This window comes from Vanacampus margaritifer, chromosome 2 (genome assembly GCF_051991255.1).
Source record: "Vanacampus margaritifer isolate UIUO_Vmar chromosome 2, RoL_Vmar_1.0, whole genome shotgun sequence".
Taxonomy (NCBI): Eukaryota; Metazoa; Chordata; class Actinopteri; order Syngnathiformes; family Syngnathidae; genus Vanacampus; species Vanacampus margaritifer.
In genome coordinates this window covers 12612578-12635809 of record NC_135433.1, presented here as the reverse complement: position 1 = coordinate 12635809, position 23232 = coordinate 12612578, and the positions used below count along the sequence as shown (strand labels likewise).

General features: G+C 39.4%; 1 protein-coding gene across 16 annotated transcripts in view; it reads left to right on the top strand.

Moving 5' to 3' along the window:
* Window positions 1–23232, top strand: part of cacna1aa (calcium channel, voltage-dependent, P/Q type, alpha 1A subunit, a) — a 91372-nt gene that overhangs the window by 50148 nt on the left and 17992 nt on the right. For 13 of the 16 annotated variants that reach the window (XM_077557050.1, XM_077557043.1, XM_077557042.1 and 10 more), the window contains 14 exons: window positions 5404–5503; window positions 5604–5764; window positions 7678–7818; window positions 7901–8102; window positions 8191–8355; window positions 8536–8646; window positions 11035–11118; window positions 14450–14566; window positions 14724–14789; window positions 15324–15421; window positions 15495–15645; window positions 15725–15852; window positions 18647–18743; window positions 23095–23209. In XM_077557050.1, coding sequence (XP_077413176.1) covers window positions 5404–5503; window positions 5604–5764; window positions 7678–7818; window positions 7901–8102; window positions 8191–8355; window positions 8536–8646; window positions 11035–11118; window positions 14450–14566; window positions 14724–14789; window positions 15324–15421; window positions 15495–15645; window positions 15725–15852; window positions 18647–18743; window positions 23095–23209 — 1736 coding nt within the window. Of the gene's footprint in view, window positions 1–5403; window positions 5504–5603; window positions 5765–7677; window positions 7819–7900; window positions 8103–8190; window positions 8356–8535; window positions 8647–11034; window positions 11119–14449; window positions 14567–14723; window positions 14790–15323; window positions 15422–15494; window positions 15646–15724; window positions 15853–18646; window positions 18744–20413; window positions 20511–23094; window positions 23210–23232 lie in introns of all 16 variants that reach the window. The other 3 variants (XM_077557035.1, XM_077557049.1, XM_077557037.1) reach the window with 1 other exon arrangement.

Below are 23232 nucleotides of genomic sequence, written 5' to 3'. Positions count from 1 at the left end.
TGGCTCATCTTCAAGTCCAGAAAAAACCTCCAAGACAGAGACGCACCTTTGTTTTTCACTCTCTTGCTGCATTTAAGAAGCAGGGAAATATTTTCCCTTTGACCCTTCCATTAATGTCTCATCGATTTGCCGTATTCAAAATATTCAATATTCAATATTATATAAATATTCAAACCTTGACATTTGTGCAGTTCTTTCCCTCCTACTAGATAATGGTTGTTGCCCATTTTGTGTTCAAAGTCAGTTGTTGTAGATACATAAATGATTTGTGTGATAGAATTGCAAACTACTGTACGAATTTGGTACCACATTACAACAACGGATCCTTTATTGGCATTATTGTAAACATGGTGTTCTCTTTGTAAAATGTGACAAACTAATAACCAGTTTTTAAACGTGTCATAAGGGTATCCTTGTTGTAAAGTGGAGCTAAATGTTCTATGGCAATTGTAAGATGATTATATATATATATATATATATATATATATATATATATATATATATATATATACAGACGCTCCCCAACTTACGAACGAGTTACGTTCCGAGCGATCGTTCGTAAGGTGAATTTGTTCGTAAGTTGCTTCAGTGCTATATTTTGTATTATAATTTATGTTTAAAGAGAATACGTACAGTACTGTACTACGTATGTTAGAGAGAGAGAGCGAGAGACACACACAGTATGTACATGTACGTAATAAGATAAATAAAATGAAGTTTAACTTACTTTTGGAAGATGTACTCGATGCTTAAGGATTTGATGGAGGAGGAGGAAGAGGAGCATTTTATATCATGAGAGGTTCTTCGTCGTCGCTGGAATGGGCTTCAAAAGTTACTTCCTCCTCCGTAACTTCAATCAGGGATGTGATTTTTCCGCTAATTCGCGGAATTCCGCTTTTTTTATCCCCCCCCCCCCCCCCCCAAAAAAAATTTTTTTTTTTTTTTTTTTTAGTAGTTCATTGTGTATGCACATGACTCCGACAGATAACATCTTCTGCTATAACAAAGACATTTGTGGTATGCTCTAATATGAGTTACTTTTCATTTGGTCATGATACAATTATTTGTTCATGAAATTTGAACTCTTCAACATTATTTATGTGTTAACTTAGTAATCACATTAGTTAGATATGATGATATTCTCAGTGATAGTTTTTAAAAGCAAAGGCAGTCCAATGTTTTTGAATGTGACTGATTTTGAGTTGACTAAAACTGACATTTTATATGGGATAGTTCAATATACATTGAAAATTTATGCTGTTGTTTTGTCTATTTCTTTGTCATGTGAGTGCATTGAAAGTACTTAAAAACACAGAAAACCCATGAGCTCCGGGGGACATCCTGGACCTAGCTGGGTGCCAGCGGCCCCCAGACCCCCGGCTAAATTTTCAGATAATTTCACTTTGGTCAAATCACATCCCTGTTCAATGTAGGAAGAAGTTGAGGGTCGCGGAGAAGAAGATGAGGGTTGATGAGTATCTTCCTTGGAGGATTTACTAGAAACTGGCCGAAAGAAGCGATCCAATGACGATTGCACAGTTTTCTTCTTTTTTCATCATAAATGATGCGGTAGCACTGTATGGCATCATTCAATTGATTTGCAACCTTTGTGCAACGTTCAATATTTGGGTCTTGCTGCTCGAAGAGTGCGATGGCTTTATCTATGAGCGACAGGCGTTTCTTCTTCTTCTTCCTCCTCCTCGACACGTTGCTGAGCCTCCAATGCTGGGTGAGCTCTCACAGCGCCAAGCGTCGGTATTAGTGGCGGAAAGAAGCACTACAGTACTCGGAAAAAAGTGCGCAATAAAAAATCTACCTTACAGCATCTCTTTCTGAACATTTTTTGACATGCGCGCATGCGCGCAGACATGTTCGTATGTACCGTTGTTTGTAACTCGAATGTTCGTAAGTAGGGGAGCGTCTGTATATATATATATATATATATATATATATATATATATATATATATATATATATATATATATATATATATATATATATATATATATATATTATATATAATACATAATACGGGTATAGTTGCATGGATCTACAAGATATTGCCAATGACGAATAGAGTCTTCACTAAAGAAACAATGATAGAGATATTTGATACCGTTTGAGTGTTACAGGCCTCACTTCTTCTTTGCTCTCTCTCTTTCTCATCTGGCCTCTCATTTTGAATCCCATTCTGGTTCTTCCTCCCGCCCTTGTCTTTCTGTCACACTCCTTTCCGTCCTTTCAATATCTCACTCTTCTGTCATCTCTTCGTTTGGACCACCACCAACAGCGGCGGAGGGTAAAGTTGTCTCTTTTTTTTTCATCCTCTCCAAGATGCCCTCTCTCTACTTTCTCACTGTTTGTCTAATGGACACACATGACACTTGTCACCTCTCCATCCATTCTTCATAGCAGATAGCTGTCTGTCCTTCTGTTTTATTATTCATGGTAGAGCTCTGACCCAGCCACGACAAACAAGTCGTTAACTTTTCTTGTTCGCAACTGGAAACCTGTCGAAAAAATGTGTGATTGCGGATAAAAAACAGAAGTTTACAAACAAGTTTACAAATAACTAGTTGAATGGAAATTTAACAACAACGCACAAAAAATTACGCTGTGAATGGTGCATGTTTCAGCCTTATACAAAAGCCTACTACCAGTGCGCACAACACTTGCACACACAATATATACAGTGGATCCCTGCTATTCACGATGGATAGTGGCCAGGCCGCCAGCCCACAAAGAGCAAAAATCTACCTATCATTGATGTCCATTATCAATGCATTGAAAAAAAAATATTGAAAAATCACTGATAAATCACCAATAGGCTTTTTCCACAAAATATGGAGCCACAACTCTGACAATAAGATTTAAGAAAAAAAATTGTATTGTTTTTTTTTTTTTTTTTTGGGGAGAGCTCAGTATTGATCATTTGACATGTCATCATCATTGTTCTCCCTTTTTTTTTTGATTTTTTATTTATTTTTGGTATGTGCGTGTGTGCGTGCGTGCGTGCGTGCGTGCGTGTAAAAAAGAATAAGAATTCCCATACCGTTCACCTAAACCGAACAGTACAAAAAAATTGTATTGTATTAAAAGCTGCATTGACATTGAAAGAAGTATTGGCATTTTTAAAAGATTGTATTGAAAAATGAAATACAGACATTAAAAAAACACTATTTTCTTTAAGCATATTTTTTTGATATTATGATGTATTTTTCAATGCCAATCTGCAGATTTTTTTACAATCTCTTTTTCTTCGAGTGTCACAGGTTTTCAGTTTCAACTCTGGTTTTCAGTTTCACTTCTCTTGTTTTCAGTTTCAACTTATTGGCAGTGTTTTAACGTGGGGGGTGGGGTTGGGGGCGGGGCTTATAGCGCAAGAACGCCTTCCAGCTTTTCAGGAGAGAAGAGAGGAGAGCGCGCCCTTTGTTGGCTAAAGTGGGTACTCATGGATACAGGTTCACCAAGAACTCCTAAACAGCCTGTTAGCCACAACGTTATATGTGGTTATATATGTTACTTGTGGCGTTAAAACCACCATGTTTGAAATTACTTTATGCATCATGTCATGCTAATTTAGCTAACGTGCTAACTAGTTTACTACAGAAACATTAACACTGATGCCACAAGGTTATATGTAGAAAAAACACAGATTTCACAGAGTTCCTGGTGAACTTGTAACCATGAGTATTGCCTTTAGCCAACAGGGGTGCGCTCTCCTCTCTCCTCTCCTGAAAAGGTGGAAGGCGTTCTCACGCTCAAAGCCCCGCCCCCAACCACAACCCCGCCCCCCACGTTAAAACACTGCCGATGAGTTTTTTTTTCTTTTTTTGGGCTGCTCTTATTCGTGAGTCATTTTTATTGAACAAATATACAAATACAAACAATCTAGGCATTTGACAACACTGCCAATAAATTGTAACTGAAAAAAAGTGAAGTCAAAATGAAAACCTGTGACACTCGAAAAAAAAGTGTAAAAAAAAATCTGCAGATTGGCATTGAAAAAGACATTATAATACAAAAAATATGCTTAAAGAAAATTGTGGGTTTTTTTATGTCTGTATTTTATTTTTCAATGCAACCTTTTACATACAATGCCAATACTTGTTTCAATGTCAATGCAGCTTTTCCCTCAATGACATTTTTTTTTCCCAATACCAAAACTTATTGTCAGTGTTGTGGCTCCATACAAAACACCTCCTTCCCATAAAAATATTGAATAAATATATTAAGTTACTATTTTTTTGATCTGTGAATAGGTGTATCAACAGGTGGCAACCAGCAAAGTATGCAGGGGTCCACTGTACAGCATGCACACACTCACATACGCCAGTCGTCTGCCATCTGGCCTTACTTTGTAAGACACACAGCTGCTGACACACATGCACCGTCACCCCTCAGGCCTCCCTCAATGACCTTTTGACCATGCTGAGCTTCATACAGGACTTTTGAGGACGTACAGTACGTTAATGGCCAATGAATCTTTTGCACCAGTTCAGTGTCCCTTTGTTGGTAGGCAAAGGAAGCAGCTGTGGGCTCAGTTATTGAGCTAAATGTGATTTTTTTTTTTTTCATTGGTGGAAGCATTTCGTTAGATTTTTTTTTTCCTTCTTTCTATCCTCATGTGTATTCCAAGAAAGCCTGCGTCAAAGTGCTTAAAAGAATTTTGGCTGAGCATTTCACGCAGAGATGCTTGTTAAAATAACTGTCTGTGCCAAAAAAGACTACAAGAGTCCATGCTTACTGAACAACGCACTGAAAACAACCGTTCTCGCGGTTGTTTGCTATTTGCAGATGATTGTAGATTTCATAATACAAGGAGAGAGTTTAATCTTGTTTGCGTGTTTTGTTTGTTTGTTTTGAACAGACATGGGGCACTACCTTGATTTGGACAATGACTAAACTCTCTCTGTAAACATTTTTGTGTAGAATAGAGTTCGGCATCATTTATAGTGTGGCTTAGTATAAGTCGTGGTGTATTGCATCATGAAAAGCAAGGTTTCAATGCAGCATGAGTATACTGTATTCACCATTGCTGTGCCTAAATGACTTATTGTGAGTCAACTTTATACAGCATTGAAATACATTGCAGACTTTATAAGACGTTTAGCTGTAGCATGTACGGTCATTGTACAATGCCCACTTAAGTGGAGCATGTAGATAAGCCAACACCTAGAAATAAGGCTTTACACTTCGAAATAGGCTAAGTGTAAACGAATAGCAACGCTGCATGTGTTGCTATGCATTTAACATGACACAGTTACTCATTCTGAGTTAACTAGGACACAAATAACACCAAATTGTGTCTGCCTGCTGCTATTTTGGGATTTGCGCCGACTAAGTCGAATGCACCTGCTGACTCTGAACGCTTTATGTGTATGATTCTGTTTGCACATTTAGGGGGAGCAGCAAAGGAAAAGATATCAGCACCATCAAGTCTCTGAGGGTGCTCAGAGTGCTGCGGCCACTTAAGACCATAAAACGTCTTCCCAAACTCAAGGTATGGTTTTAGTTTCAAAAACACTCCAACAGACTTTGCTTTCCAGTTCCTGTTCCATCATGTTAGAGTCCGATCAATCTCTTTCATACAATATTCTTAGGCTGTTTTTGACTGCGTGGTGAACTCTCTGAAGAACGTCCTCAACATTTTGATCGTCTACCTGCTCTTCATGTTCATCTTCGCTGTGGTGGCAGTGCAGCTCTTCAAGGGACGTTTCTTTCACTGCAGTGACGAGTCCAAAGAGTTTGAGCGTGACTGCAGGTCAGAAAGTGTTTGTTTTGCTTGATGTGACTTAGCCTGTAGTGCTCCGTGATGTCATTTTGCAGCATCACTGTGAAAGGTCAGAGTTGATGTGCGTAGTCCATGCTATTTTTGATCTACAACAAAGACATGAATTTAATTTGATGACAATATTCCATGATAATATTCTATGTGTTTTAGGCATTTTGCTCGCGTGAATCTCATAAATCCAGTTCAGTAACAACAAACATGTTGCTTGATTTAAGATTTGGAGGTTGTGTGAGTTCATGGCCAAAATTGCAGGATCTATAAACACATTTACTACCCAATAACATTGTGAGGTTGAATAAAAGGACCCACTCACCTTGTAAATGCGGACTATTTGAGGATAGCATAAAGTCATCTTGCAAAATCACAACACGGGGTTAATAAAAAAGGGATGGTTATAGTAAATGTTGATTTTTGATGTTTAATCATTTTTGGGCCACGTGTTTTTTCATGATCTAACATTCATGTTGTCAAGGGCTTTCTGTGTGTAATCGCTATATCCTTGTTTCACTGTTAGACTGACTGCCTACAGATACTGTGTTTAGGGACGCACGATAACTTTTTTTTCTACCGATAACCAACAACGTCCTGCTCCTCCACACTGATACCGATATTGATAGCCAATAACTTTTTTATCGTTAAGTAAAAAATATATCTGTTGTTGGAGCTTAAAGGAATAAAACATTTCAATCTCGCTTTCTACTAATGTAATGGAGTCACAGGATGACATAAAAATTTGTCAATGACACGACGACATACAGTCGCATGTTTTGCTATTTTCTGAACTCGTCACTTTAGATGGTGAGGTCTAATGTATCAGTAACTATTAATAAAGTTGGCCGTGGTTTGTCGTCACACCATTAGTATTTTTTTAATGCTTCAAAGAATAAATCAGTCACAAAATTATTTTTAGCAGTGACATTTCAACGATGCACACACATATACATGCACTCATATTTTTCAATAAACACTGGACCCCAAACATTTTCACGACATTTTCAAGGACCAGGGTGTTGAAAGTGCGGTAAAAGTCACCGGAACTCGTTGATTTGTACTGTTCTCCAATGTTGATTAAGGCCACACGTTTATAGTATCCAGCAACGAAGGTAAAAGTGCAGTTAAAAAGGAAAAGACGCAGCCCATTTGTAATCACTGTGCATCGTCTGAGCACTCTAGCAGCTGCTCAAAGCAGGCCACCCCCAATCGGGTGACAGTGGAGGGATCCTTGGTTGTGGCTCTCATTCAAGTGAATGGAACTCAGTGAGCGGTGCGTGCACTCGTGAAAACTTTTACCATACTTTCAATATTTATAATATTGTATTTAGAATTGAGAAGACTTTGATTGGTTGTAAGTGTACAAGCTATATATATATACTGTATATATTTTTTTTTTCCTCCTGGAGAAATGGAGCTATATTTTTTTCAGTCACTAAGCCATGTCGACAAATGGCACACTGTACTTTTGAAGTCGCGGGCATCATAGCCCCTCCTACTCTCCCCCCTGAGCTCTTAAAATGACAGTAAACGCACTAACGTTAATGTATTTGAGGCCACTATCAATATCTGCCTAATTCTGAAGTATCGGACCCATAAGAATGACATGAGTTTTTCACAATATTGGTTCGATAATTATCGTGCATTCCTAACTGTAATAATGTGTAACTTTTCTCAATAAGAATGATTAGACTGGATTTACATTGTGCATTTGAAAGATGTGCAGTTATTGGGCTACGTTGCCTTTTAGTTCCTCTGTTTCAAGCAAGTCAGCCAACAAAGAAGAAAGAAATATTAGAATGTAATGATAAAATGGTAAAAAAATCGGTGTGAAATGAAGTCGAGTGTTTCAATCACCCATGTCGGGCTAATGCTGTCATTCGTACATGTAGAGGCGAGTTTTTGGTGTATGGGCGCGATAACGAAGTGAAGGCACAGAAGCGGGAATGGAAGAAGTACGATTTCCACTACGACAACGTGGCTTGGGCCCTGCTTACGCTCTTCACCGTGTCAACTGGAGAGGGGTGGCCGGAGTGAGTACACATGCAGGGTCGCATGCCCACTCAATCCCAAAACGCGACATCTAATCTCCGATGCTTGTTTTGTCCTTCTTAGAGTGCTGAAACATTCCGTGGATGCCACTTACGAGAATCAGGGCCCCAGCCCGGGCTACCGGATGGAGATGTCCATCTTTTATGTGGTGTATTTTGTGGTCTTCCCCTTTTTCTTTGTCAATATCTTCGTGGCGCTCATCATCATCACCTTCCAGGAGCAAGGCGACAAAATGATGGAGGATTATAGTTTAGAAAAGAATGAGGTGAGGAGTGAGAGTGAGGGAGGGAGGACGGAGGAAAGGTGGTGGTAGTCATAGCGCAAAACTTCATCTTTGTGGTTTATGTTTGCAGAGAGCTTGTATCGATTTTGCCATCAACGCCAAGCCTTTGACCCGTCACATGCCCAAGAACAAGTTGAGCTTTCAGTACCGCATGTGGGAGTTTGTGGTATCGCCGCCATTTGAATACACTATCATGGCAATGATCGCGCTCAACACAATTGTCCTTATGATGAAGGTAATTAGGATGCGGTAATACATTATTGCTACACTCACTTTGTTGTTAGTAAGCTCCTGTCACTAGTCAATGAAATAAGGTATTGTCCCACTTGGTACTTTATTTCTATGTCTATGACACTGAATTTCTACTTTTGTAGTTAGTGTAACTATGAATGTTTGTGTTTATGTTTGTTTTTAGTACGACGAAGCTCCAGATGCCTATGAAGCTGTGTTAGCCAACCTCAACATAGTGTTTACCTCTCTGTTCTCCATGGAGTGTGTACTCAAGATTATTGCCTTTGGAGTACTGGTGAGCATGTGTGTGTGTTTCTCGGTTTGTCCGTGGGCATGTGTGAAATTTTCCTGTCAGTAATGTTTCTGTCGAATTTTCACATGAGGGTGTTTTAGTGCCAATTAGTCCTTTCGTGTTTAACATTTTCTTTTCCAATGAAAAATTGGGTTTTGACAGACTGAGGTTTGATTTTTCTGTTAATCGTTAAAGTGTATTGTACTGTATAACACCAAATGTTTAATGGAATAGACAAAATGTACAGTATATGACCATTTTATACAAGAGCAATATTTGCAATTCAGGGCTTTTAGTTTTATAAAACGCAATAAAAATAAGAAAGAGTTATTTTTTTTTTTTTTTCTTTCTCCAGGAGAGCTCAGTATTGTTCATTCGATTTGACATCATCATTGCTCTCCTTTTTTAAAAAAAACAAACAAACAAATAAATTAAAAAAATTTAATAAATGTTTTTTTTTTAAATATATATACATATATATATATATACATATACACACACATATATATATATATATATATTTTTTTTTGTATGTGGGTGAGTATGTTTATGTGCGTGTGTGTGTGTGTGCGTGCGTGCGTGCGAGCGTGTGTGTATTCATCAGTTCACCTAAAGCCCATTAAAAAAAATCCCATACTAATAATATAATATAATAATAAATTGCCAAATGCAGAAACATCAATGTAAGTTATCACGATGTAGTGGCTCTCGCTAACAGACAGAATTAAGTAACCAGAATTAGGTTAAAAAATTCTATATACGTAGACCATGTTTCTATAAATTTTGATATTTGGTTTTTATTTGAGGCAGATATTTTTTCCATTAAAATGTGATTTATGAGGAGGTTAGACCATTGGTCGATATTCAGAGTTTGTTTATTTTTCCAGTTAACAAGAATTGTTTTTTTTTGCGATAGTAAGGGCTACAAGTGTAGATTGAAATTGTTTATGTGGTAAGTCAGCTGTTGTTAGGTCACCTAGCAAACACAAGTTTGGAGATAAAGGTATCCTACAGTTCAAAATAGCGGAAAGTTTTTCTAAGACTTTAGTCCAGAAATACATAACCAGAGTACATAACCATAAAGCATGAACATAAGTGTCTGTCACTAGTTTTTACTGCTATTGTATTATAAAACAGAGGCAAGTACAAAAAGGTACGCACACAGAAGTGATACACAAAATGTGTTTGATTTAACAGTATTTGAATCATTTCGATAGGGAACTATAGTAAAGAAACTACAGTAAATGGGCCTTCCTTGTATATCACTATGATACTTTCAAGGTACTGAGAGCACTTTTGCACTGGCATCTCATTCACCCAGTCACACACTGATGAATGGAATACTGTATGTAGTCACGATAGGAATGTAACCGATCATTCACAAACCAATGACACAAGCATCATGTTGGGTTCAGTATCCTGCTCAATGATACCTCGACAGGAGCTGGGAATTCAACTCACAATTTTACTTTTCTATCAGTCCTTTCTGTTACATGCATGTTAAGTGTTTACGGGAAGCCAGAAAGATGCTTTTAAAATAATGCCCGCAACCAGCTGCGAAAGACGATAAGAAGGTGGAGCGGGGGGGAGACTAATAGTTTAAGGTATACATATTAAAAAGACATAGTGGTGATAATTAGAGGCATTAGGGTGAATGACAGATATGTGGTATAAAGAGGAGCATGGATTATGAAAGCGGGAGGAGATTAAGTGAGTGAGGATTTAAATCTCAGAGAATGGAGTCCAAAACACACAGACACATTACGCAGCCCTCCAGACAAATAATATCGAGGGTGAGTGTGTCTCAAGGTGGTTTATTTTGATTGCCTCCTCCCTGCTTATGCGGCCCTCCGCTGGCCTAATGCACAGTTTGGCTGCAGGCAGCGGGTAGGAGAGCGAGCGAACGAGTCGCCACGCAGCTCAGACTCTTTACCCATCAGAAATCCGTAATTGTGTGCACGTGTGGGAATTCAGCATTTAAGAAGGATTAATGTCCGCAATGATGTGTGGATGGGGTTCATTAATTTGAAGCTGTAAAGCAAGAAGAAACTTTTTTTCCGAAAGTTTGAGAAGTTTAATTCTTCTTCTTCATTTTGTGGGTACTGTATGTGTGCTTAATGATTAGAGTGTGCGGTAACTTGATGAAGAACAATTTCCTGCAGTTTATCTGCTGGAATAGATCCAACGTGTTCTCACTGATGGCCCATTTGTCTCATGGCTCTCTCTCTCTCTCTCTCTCTCTCTCTCTCTCTCTCTCTCTTTCATTGGATTATTTTTCAATGATATTTTCCTGACACTTTTTCATTACTTCAACCTGCTAATTGAATTACATTTAACTCTTACCCTCACACTTCTTTTTTTCTTTTTCTCTCCTGTCCATCCTGCTTACAGAATTATTTTAAAGATGCCTGGAACATTTTTGACTGTGTGACTGTTCTAGGCAGCATCACTGACATTCTGGTTACTGAACTTGGGGTAAGTAGTCAGTTCTAACGCATTACGGAACTATTATTAATATTAGGTTAGTTATTTGTACATCATATTGTCATATTGACTGACAACATACAGCAGAAGAGGCAAGCATACATGTCAACCCTAATTTGGTCCCACCTGTATTACAAACCCATAAAATCCTTATTTTCCCATAAAAATCCTTATGTCAGTTTTATCAATACTAAAGCTGTTTCATGCAATAACATTAATCTTACCTTACTTTCTTTCTTATATGAAGACATTGACAGTATCTTGTTCCAAATGACATTTTATTGCACAAAGAAAAAACAGATTTCTAAATATCACAGGGACGGTTGACTTTTTTGTTGCTTCACATTTCTCTCGTACAACTTTGATTTCAAATGTTCTTTGACATCGTAAATGCCAGATGCCGCAACCTTAATGTCCCGTGAACAAAGCGAACATGATGCATACTCTTCTCCAAGTTTTGACGGACCAATTACCTTAAATAAATCCGTCCATTCCGAACGAAAACGTCCGGTGTATCTTGTTTTTTTGGCCGGCCTGTCCCCCATTTTCTCAACCACTGCGAACGACTCGCAATTTTCGCGCTAACACAAATTTCTTAACTGCGCATGTCAGGAAACTGTTAGAAGTCTCGCGCGATAGACGAGATTTTGTGACCGGTTGTTGTTTAAATCGAGCTTATGCACACGTGTAGCACGTAGCCGACAGTAAATACTAAATAAATTTAAAAAGGGTAAGCAATATATACTAATATTATTATTTTCATGAAAACAGTTAAATCCGTATTCATTTCCAAATACGCCCGTATGCTTTTGCAACACTTAAAAATCCGTAAGAAATACGGACAAACCTTATGGGTTGACATGTATGGGCAAGGAGTCTAGGGAGTGCCTTTGGGTTAGGGGGGGCGCAGTTGAGCCCTGCATTGTTCAGCCATGCACGGATATGTCTTGAAAGTCTTATATAATTGACCTATTTGGTGGGACCTGGGGAGACCAGACTCCTGGAAGTGTGGCACTGACAGCAGAGTTAAAAGAATGCTGATGCTGCGGGCCTCTGCCAGCTTCTCCGAGCAACCTAATAGCCAATCAAATAATAACATGAAAGCCTGGGAGCCTCGCAGCATTTGCATCTGTCAGTGACTATGTTGGAACTCCATAGGCATACAAGTAATTGTAGTCAAAATTAATCTCTCATTTTATTTTTTTTTTATAATTTGTTTAGTTTGTACTTTTGTCGTTTTGGGAGTGGTCCAAAATGACAGATTGTGTTCAATGTCACCTGAATGAACTAATATAAGGCAAACTGTCCCTTATATGGGTTATTGGCTTTGCCAGACTTATACACCTATCTGACTTTTTCTGCACAATGAAAACACATGTAGCATATCCAACATTTAGCTTTTGTAATTAGCTCCCGTTAAGAACACTAAGAACGTCTGCTTCAATGTGTACTTCTTTAAAATTACAGCATATATGTACACAAATGTCCAAGAAAAACTATAGGGTTTTTAAGCACAGCATGTTTGCTACGTTTGTGGTCTAGGTTAAAGGGACTCTTTATTTTTTGTGATAAATGGGATAAGTGAGAAGCTGATTTATTGTGATTAATGTCAATGTGGGGGGTTTTGAAACAGGGAACTTGTCTATGAATGTCACAGGAAACGTGTTTAATATCATTTAATGAAAGAACTTGAACACTAGTCATGGTTTATATATGAACATTACTAACACAGTGATGCTCGTCGTAGTGGAAATGATAGAAGTCTAGTTTGAGCCTACCTACGTATGCATACCTAACAAAATTGGGTGTGATGGATTCACTTTTCCCCCAAAGTAATGTACCATTTTGTCCTAAAATGGCAATATTCAAAGTTTCTAATTATGCATCACGTCATTTATTATTACGTTTCCTCATGTTAAAAGTACAGCATAGTGTACGTATGCCATTACCTTTCTCTCTATTATGTTGTTGGTGTACTGACTATTGATTTATTTCTTGTTTTTATCTTTTTTTTTACATGCTTTCATTAAATCTTCCACAAACTTAATGGCGATCTGCTGTAATCTACTTCGTCTGGCCCCCTTCTGCCCCACACCCCCACCCCAACATCCGACAATCTACTTCCTGTGATACCATCCAATCAAAATGCACTATGAATCCTCTGTGTCCACCCATGATAACTGGCTCTGGTTGTGTCTTTGAAACAACCAAAAATCCCCAAATGTGCTGCTATAAACCATGTGTCTGCAACATCTACATGTAGATGGTTTGTAATTTTTATGTTGATCTTTTTTTTCTGCATCTGCTTCAATCGCATGTTAAGCATGTAAAATGTGCATGTTTTTATTCAATCTCTCGATCAATCTTGAATGGAATTATGCTAATTCCTCTGCCACTCACTGTCTTATGTTAATTTCTTTACTATCCCATACATACTATATATCCTTTACTAAGAAGTGGTGTTGTAAAGCTTGTAAAGGATTGAATTGTATCAACCCGAATAGATTATCACATCTATCACATGGGATTATGACTATATACACATAGACAGTGATTGGAAGGGCTTCTCTGGGAGATCAAGTCCAACAATTTGACTGTGGCAGGCAGACCCAATACTGCATGCAGCCCTTCTGCACAACCCTCCTCCTTTTCACAATACTGTCCACAAAGGTGGATAGAAGCTGCATGCACGTGTCCATTTTGAGGACTTTAAGATGCCAATTGTCGACCTTCTGTTTTTTAACATTTGAAATGGTGGAAGAACATTGTCTATTTTGATTGAATTGTCTCTTGAAACCTCAAAACGAATAATGTTCTCACTTGCACTTCAACCATCCTCGTTCTCATTTTGAAGCCAATCCTAATGATGTTTTGATATGTTTTATGAGTCCCATCTGCATGCTGTGGACTTGCTTCATTGAATTAAAAGGCTGTTGCCTTGAGAGAATTAGTGCATTTGGTTGTCTTTCCAGGCAAACGTTCTGCGTCCCTGCACTTTGAACTACCTGTACTCACCAGTCCGACCACATTTACTCTGAAACCCAATTTGGATGGAACAATGTCAATTTGCCTCTCCTTTTTTTGTCTTGTATTGTTTGGTTTATGAAACGCTTGTTGGAGCCTTGCTGCGTTTGGTTTGGTTTGCTTTTGACTTGAGTTTGAATCCTTCTTTTACTTGATCTTGTTTACTTATTTTACCTTCTTCTATGCCTCCCCAACTTTTCATCTGTCTCAACAGTTATTTCTCCTCTTGTGTGTATACGGACCGATTCTAATTGAATTTATACCCTCTCTCCCTGATTACGGTGCACCTCTGCTGTAGAATAACTTCATCAACCTGAGTTTCCTGAGGCTGTTCAGGGCAGCTCGCCTCATCAAGCTGCTGAGGCAAGGAGAAACCATTCGCATCTTGCTCTGGACCTTCGTTCAGTCCTTCAAGGTCTGTCCTCAATCATTTCATACATTTCTATTTACCTGTGTAGACTTGGAAAACAATGCTAATATTCTAGAAATACGTATACTCATAATGTCCAAGTACGGTCTCCCTTGTGCAAAGTACATTCAGATGCGTCAGTAATTCCTTTGTCTGTCCTCAGGCTCTGCCTTATGTTTGCCTCCTCATTGCCATGCTGTTCTTCATCTATGCCATCATTGGGATGCAGGTGTGTAGCGGCCGGGATACATGCGGCATGCAAGGGACTAGTTGAGAAATAATGTTTATTCATGAAAATAGTGGCTCGGGAATCGGGATACATGTGTTATAGAAAGTCTAGTTGAAAAACAATAATTAAACGGTGGCTTTCGCTGTTGGGGCAAACAGAATTTGGAAAAGTTGGGGTTTTTTTTATGTTTATGCTCAGTAATTTGGAAACAGGTCTTAAAGTGAAATTTTTGGGAAAACTGCACATGTCACGTGAGGTCCGGAGTTAGGAAACAGACAAACTTATATATTAGTGCTGTCAAAGTTAAAGTGTTAACTGATTAATTAATCGCAAAAAAATAGCGCATTAATCATGTATTAACGCATATTAATCACATTTATTAATTTTGACCACAGATGATCCTTTAGCCGACAGTTTTGCACATATGCCCAAAATCAGCAAAACCTCTAAGGAAAAGCGGCCCCATTAATTATAATACTAGATATTGGTTGTGGACACATACTGGTAGTGTTCTTAGTGTGATGGTGTTTGCAGCTTTTTGGGAATATTGCTATTGAAGAAGACGGAGAGGGTGCCATCGACCAACACAATAACTTCAGGACCTTCGTTCAGGCTCTCATGCTGCTCTTCAGGTGCGATTTTTGAGCTAAGCTTTACGTGTTTTTGTTTTGAAAGTGTTTGAATTTGTTATTGTGCACATTTCAGGAGTGCAACTGGAGAGGCGTGGCATGAGATCATGCTGGCATGTCTGGGGGGTAAAGAATGCGACGAGCTGTCAGGGAATCCAGAGCCAGAGTGTGGCAGTCAAGTGTCTTACCTTTACTTTGTCTCCTTCATCTTCTTCTGTTCATTCTTGGTGAGTTCACGTCTCATGCCGACACCGATAAAATCACCTGTTGACTTCCCTTCCCGAGCATGGCTGTGTTCCTGTGCAGATGCTGAATCTGTTTGTGGCCGTCATCATGGACAACTTTGAGTACTTGACCAGAGATTCTTCCATACTTGGACCTCACCACTTGGATGAGTATGTCAGGATATGGGCCGAGTATGATCCTGCTGCCTGGTAAGTTGGGAGCCCGCATGCACTACCATGCACGCACGTCCGGACTCCACACTTGAAACGCATTATGCAGCTACTGTACCTTTAGCTACATACAAATATTATTAACGTCTTACATAGGCATATCACACAAAGGTTTTGCGCTTACTCTTAGATGAGCAAATGTTCTGTTTTTCTTGTTTCTACTGCTTATTGTAACAGGGCTGCTCACACAGGGGGAAGCAATGAAAGTCCGACTAATCTCTGGAATCCACTGTGGTTTTTATTTTAGTACTATGAATTGTGAGAAAGTATATGTTGTACAACACTGCAATTGTCCAATTGATTTGAAATTTGGTTACTCTTCACAGTCAAATTAAATGACCATACTGGTTTTGAATGATATCCTTTACACAAATGTTGACGTTGCAGACTTTATAACCTTTTTTCAGCCCAAGTAAGCAATAAATACTAAATGATTACAAGTCTGAAAGATTTGAGGTAGCTGCACTCAAAGGTCAACTGCCAACTGATTGTGTTTAATCAGCGATTGCAATGCAACGGCCGCCAGGGTTTTCTAGATTTCTGCCAAAGGGGTTGTGATAGACGTGAGAATAACCACAATGGACATCTGGTTATCTCACTCTGGCAACCACTTCCCTCTGCTCATGCTCCTCCTCTCCTTATATGCAAGTTGTCCTTAAAAAGCCCTACAATCCAATCCCAAATCCTCCCCTTGGTATCCGAATACAGCCAAAAACTTACTGTGGCAAAGTCCACATTTGTTTACAAGGACTCCTTTGTCTTAGTCTACAGTATGAGCAACTACTGTAGACATGCTAAGTTTCATGGCATCTGTATTCCAATATGTGTGTGATTGTTTCTCATGTTGTCCTGCAGACTGCACATACAGAGGTACTAAAATATTGTGTATAAATATTTGAATTAAGAAAACTTCTATAAATTAAAATACATTGTGCCCTCCCTTTTTGCGGGTGATAACGTTCCACCCCTACCCACAATAGGTACATTTTCGTTAAGTAGAGGTCGTTAAAGTTAATTGTAATGAGACATACGCGTTAGCCTTACTGTGTAGGTGCCAGCGTGTAAAAGCAACAACTGTGGTCTGTTCTAAATATAGCTTACCAGTGATGGGACACTGACTTGCTCAGAAGAATTAAAAGAAAGAAAATACTTTTTTTTTTTAAACTTATCATGGCACATGTTTCTTAATTTGCCAAATATTCTATATTTTGTTTAAAAATGTAATAGATTGTATTAAATGAAAGAAAGAGCTGTTTTTATTCAAAACATTTTTTTTAAAAAAAGGACAAAAATAGCAGCATAAATGGACACAAATAAAAATCTGCGATAGAGTGAATCCGCAATAAGTGAACCGGAAAGTAGTAAGGGACCACTATAATATAAAAATATACTGTATATATATATATATATATTATATATATTAAAAAAATTAAAAAAAAGTATACAAGAACTTGAGCAGCAGTTACCTGGTTTATTATGCAGTTAGCTAGCTAGCTTTGGCTAAAACACAAAAATGCTTCCTTCAAATAACCACCTGGTGTGACTGCTTTAGAGTGCCGCGTTATCTGATGTGATTGTGTGCATGTCAATACAAAGAAAGGCTCAACAGCGAAGAAGGGACTAAACATGTTTTAAAAAGTTCAACTGGACAGCCAATTTTTTGACCCAGACTTTAAATAAATAAAACTATAGTAATATAAAATAAATGAATAAATAAAAATGAAGTCCCACGTACCAGAAAGCATGTGGACAGGGACTTTTCTGTCGTATTGATTATCTGATTGACAGGTGACAGTGGAGCAGGGCGTGGTTTCATGGCATTCAGGGAACATGCCTGCAGCATTTGCGATTGGACACGAAACGATTTTGAAGCCGCATTTTATATAGCTACTGGTACTTGGCCATTTTTTGGATCATTGAAGTTTGGCAGGGTTTTTAACAACACGCTTCTCTGTGGTGTGTCAAATTTAGAAGACATTTATTTTTCACTTTACAAGGGCTTTAAGAGTAGCTTTAACAAATCAATACACTTATGAACTATGCAAGTCCAGTATGACGCAACAACAAGCATACAGACGGACTATATAACAATCGTTGCTTGGCATTAAATATAAAATAGATATTTGTGGAAGGGGGGAAAATGCTTACTCTGCAGTAGCACTGCCCAGCCTGCCCCATCATTGCATATAAGTAGCAGGTTTCATCCAATTTTGGTTGCCTGAAGTAAATCTATGTTCATATGACTGTCCTGTCATGGTTGTGCTTGTGTAACCGCTAACAGACTTTTCTCAACCTCACCACCAGATAGACACAGAAAGCAGAGGCGACACACTAACAAATGGTTGAACCCATATTTACGAGGGAGGCGTTATGCGTACCACAGGCAGCTATTAAGTGGTTTGCTGTTTCACATGCTGCGCTATTGTAGTCGGTTGGCAATAGTTGAATTAAAACGTCCAGTTTGTGATAACAGTAGTTTTTAACAAATATGCTATATTGGCAGTGCTAAGGACCACATTTAACAGTGTGTAGCATGCAGTACTGTGTGGTGTTTATATCTGTTTGGTGTCAAGGTAATATTTAGTGCATTCTTGCGTAGGTGATCTCAGTTTAGCACAGTATTTTCTTTTACAGTAAACATATTGCAAAGTATGTTCAAATACTGTGTCAATCTTGTGCTCTTCCTCCCAATGTTTTCTCTTCTTTATAAATGTTTGTTTGTGTGTTTTCCTGTGCGTGAGCGTCTCCTAACTCCCCTGTATTCTTCTTGCAGCGGGCGCATTCATTATAAGGACATGTACAGTTTATTGCGAGTTATCGACCCGCCTCTCGGCTTAGGCAAGAAATGCCCCCATAGGGTGGCCTGCAAGGTTTGACTTCCATTCAAACAAAATTTCTCAAGCACACTTGCTAGCCAGAGCATCCAGGAATGGAGTGAATGCTGCTTTATTGTTTGTTTTTTTTGGCGGGGTTCCTTTTCATTTCCGTTTTTTTATATCTACTTTTCCACCATTATCTACTTGCATTCTGAAATGCCGAGAGAATGTGCGGGACAATGCAGACACCCAGAGATGCATGTGAAATGCTCAAAGTGTAATACAACTCAGAACAGGAGGATGTTTTATTATTTAAAATATCATTCAATTGATCATTTCTTATTACTATGTTTTATTTTGTTGGTTGTGGCTATAATGTAGCAAACTACGGTGGCCTACTGTAGTGTTGCATTGTTCTTGGTTTTGGGGGGGTTTGGGGAAAGACAGAAACTGCATTGACACCCTTTCCTCCTCCTCCTCCTCCTCCTCCTCCTCCTCCTCCCTTCCCATGTGAGCAGGAGTGGCTTGGTGCCTGCTGTCAAGCTCTGCCCTGCTCTTCTGTGCAAACGAGTACATGTACACATACACATGCTCACCAAAGCGCTCTTAATAGGAAATTGTTCCAAAAAATGACGTACTGCAATTACAAAATTGCAACTACTAATCAATTTCCATTTTAGCCTTATAAAGCCAAACGTATCATATTAAATACAAGACATTTTGAGACCTCTATTTCATGGTTATAATATTTTTTCCCCATTAAAACCCTCACCTATATGATCTGTCACATGCATTGCACGGATAATCCAATAGAGGGCAGTATCCCCCAGCTGATGGCTTTTCCAGCGACATTGCAAGATCGCCCCAATTGAGAAAGGAGAGACGCCTATACTTATTAATAGTGAAAATGTTCTTTCTGATTTTTGCAAATAGTAATATGTTTGATATGTCTGTTTATTATTAGATTTTTTGACAGCTATAAATGTATGAATTGAAAGCATTGTGACCGGATGTATCAAATATGACACAAATCAAAAGTAATATGTGGTAGTAGATTTTCAACAACAACAAAAAATGTGTTTATTCAAAAGGGCCAATAAATGCTCTATTTACAAAGAATCAGAATTGTTTCTGATATATTTCATGGTTCAGGCTTTATAGGGTTAAAACATCCCTCAATTTTTGGTATCATGCGTGTAGCTCGGGCTCGAATCCCAGTTAGTCCCTGGGACGGCATGGTGGGCATGTGTTGAAAATATTTTCACATGTTAAATGTCCTTCAGATTCAAATTACTTAGGAGAAAGTTCAGTCAAGTCAACCAATGTGTTTGTTTTCTAATCACAGTTGCAATTATGAAATCCTGCTAAACTCTCACAAGAATGCACCACATGTATACACAAACAGGTCACATACAGGTGCATATTGTCTTTTGATACTTAAGATATATATATTTTATTTTATTTTTTACATTCTCAGTAACCTGTAAGCGATACTAGTATATCTCAGAGAGAAGCCTCATCAAGGCCACGGTGTCTTCAAATCAGCCCAATAACCTTGTCTTTCTTTTTTTTTTCTTTTTGGTATTTCTCTCACTCTCTCCTTCACACCATTGCTAACTTTATCCCCATTTCTAAACGCCCATCCCTCTGCCTCCTTCTCTTTGCTTTCCTCCATCTCTTCTATCTCTTGGTTAACGGGTTGGTGGCACTGGCTGATGGTGCAGTGGCAGGATCAGTTGCAGGCAAATGTATGACATGCTGAGGCACATGTGTCCTCCACTAGGCCTCGGGAAGAGGTGTCCTGCACGGGTGGCCTACAAGGTTAGAGAGGACCCCACCCGGGATGAAAGGGTGTGGGCGAGGGTGGGGTTTTAGAAGGTGCTAGTAAGATGTCAACATGGTGTAATTTTTACTGGTGTTGTTTGTTTGGTTATATTTCTATATTTTTTTTTTTTCTGTTTTGTGGAAAGTGGGGGCGAGCTGGTCGTCGTTGTGGTTGTTGTGTGGCAGTGTGGAAAAATCGGGTGGAGGTAGGAAGGCAAATAGGGTGAGGTGGGTGAGACAAGGGATGCTTATCCACAGGAAAGAACGAAAGGAGGGACCTTCTCAGCTCGTTTGCACCATGTACCTTAGACACACTTACTGTACACAATTTGAGATTTGTCTAATTGTGTACAGAAGCCCGAGTAGACTCTGTGAGCAAAAGTATTGCAATGACACTCCATCCCCCGACAGACGCACATCCCCGCATACACAGTAGCATGCATGTGCAGCAGTGCTTGGAAAGTCCGCCAGACTTCTGTCCTCTGACTCGTTCCTTCCTGTGGATGGGGCCAACACATTCACACATGCACACAAATGCAAAGAATGAGGCCACACGCACCCACGCAGAGGCAGTATGTGTTCTTTGCTATGGTAGAGAGAGCAGGAGGGCTTGTGTCAGTGATGTGTTTTCCTCCGAGAGCCTTTGGTTGCCATACAGAAGCCGTTCTTTTTCTGTCACCCTTCATGTAGCAGCGCTGAGCCCCCAAGCTGCCTCTTTTTTTCTCTCTTTTTTTTTTTTTTTCTATCTGCAAGTCCAATCTTCTCTTTGTCCTTTGGTTCTGTCGTCAATGCAGTTCTATTCTGTTTCCAGCCCCCTCCGCTCCTCCTCCTGCTCCTCCACATCTCTGCATAACCCCTCCCAGCACTTCACCTGCCCTCTGCATGGCCCATCAGCACTACTGCCATTTCCTTGAACGCGCCACTCCAAATAATCTCCACAAGCACATTTATTGTCATAATAGAAATATACAATAACTCAAAGGTGACTTTACATTCGAACACTGTGATCCGCTTCATCAGTACAATAGAAAGATGAAATGACATCATCGCCAGTACACATTACTTTAACCAAGACTAACAGACCTGGCTTAAGAGCGTCATGCAAGTATTGACATTCGTTTTCATTTGGCTACATTCAAATGTGATGACATTTACACAAACATCTTGAAATACTGGTTTTGATCTGATTGGTTGAAAGCGGTCAATCCATGGCGCTATTTGAACCAGATCACTTTTGTTGCAAGTCCCCTTTGTTATCCTTATGGTTACGCCTGCCAAATGATCTACTTAAAAGCCTCCTCGACCCTGAACTGCACCTTAGACCCGAAACTCTCCCTGCTCAATAATGCTAAAAAGCCTTGCATGCACATTTTATTTTCATTTCATAACCAAAGCATGAGCCAAATGGAAACCCTGTAACCTTCCAGCCAGTCCCGTACCACCCAGAACAATGAGCCATCCAGTGTAGCTCAGCTTCATTTCTCAGACTTAATGGGAGACAGCAGGGTCTTCAGGCGGGACCGTTTTCTGAGCGACACGGCCAACTGGTGCTGTTCCGTCTGCTTTTGCGTTCCCTGATCACTTTTACTCACTTTCTCTATCCACGCGCATACACTAACGCTCCACCTACTATTTTTTCCATTCCATCATACTGTATCTTTTGGCTTTAGCGCGCCCCCCTTTTGACTGTTGCATCGTGACATTTAAGACTCGTGACACATCTTTGCTTTTTGCCAGTATTCTTGTCATGTTTTTTTCCCCCATCTTTTCCGCAGAATGCTGCTCTCTCTCACCTATTAACCCTCAAAGTCCGTGCTCATTTATCCACACATAGGACACCAAAGTTTTAGCAACAGAGCCATTTACGTTATCATCAGGCTCTACGTATCTTCAAATTGTCTCCAATAGCTAATATATGAAACAAACTCATTTTAATGTTACCTCACATGGGATGCTTTCTGTGTACGGCTGCGCAGCTGCTTGTCCTGTGAGGCATATCGTGTGTGCGTTGCATGCTTGCATGGGGGTGGGGAAATTTGGTTAGTGGGGAGTTGACATTTTAAAATGTACTTGCCCGATGCATGGTTGGCTGCATGTCTAGGTGGTCGCCGTCTTCCTGTTACCAAACACACACAAAGTGGTTGTCGTGTGAGTTGGTGTTGGTCTTTCTGTATCTTACCGTGTCAAGCAACAAGGTCGCTAATGGAACGAACCAATAAGCAAAAACCAAAGTGCACTCCCTTTCCCGCAAGATGTCTCACACTTGATTTTGGTTTATTGGTTCAGGACAGGCCTCTGTTGTGAACCTCCAATCCCTATTTTAGGAGCTGTGGGTAACATAAGTCACTATCCTCCAATAGTATGGTCTTCACAATTATTTATTTTTTTATCATGTTACAAAATTGAGGCTCCTTGTGGCAGTAACTTTCCCATTTTTGAGTCAAACTCATGACAGATGTTGTGCACAGCTCCTTTACCCCACCTTTTAGCTTCTCCCCAACCCCCTCCACCTTGTCACTTGGAGGTTCCACGAACATTTCCAACCATATTTGTTCCTCAACCTGACTGACCCTCCCCACAGAGACTGCTCCGCATGGATCTACCCGTGGCTGACGACAACACGGTCCATTTTAACTCCACTCTCATGGCTTTGATCCGCACGGCGCTGGACATCAAGATAGCCAAGATTTCTGAAGGTGCACAAAATCCCTCTTAATCT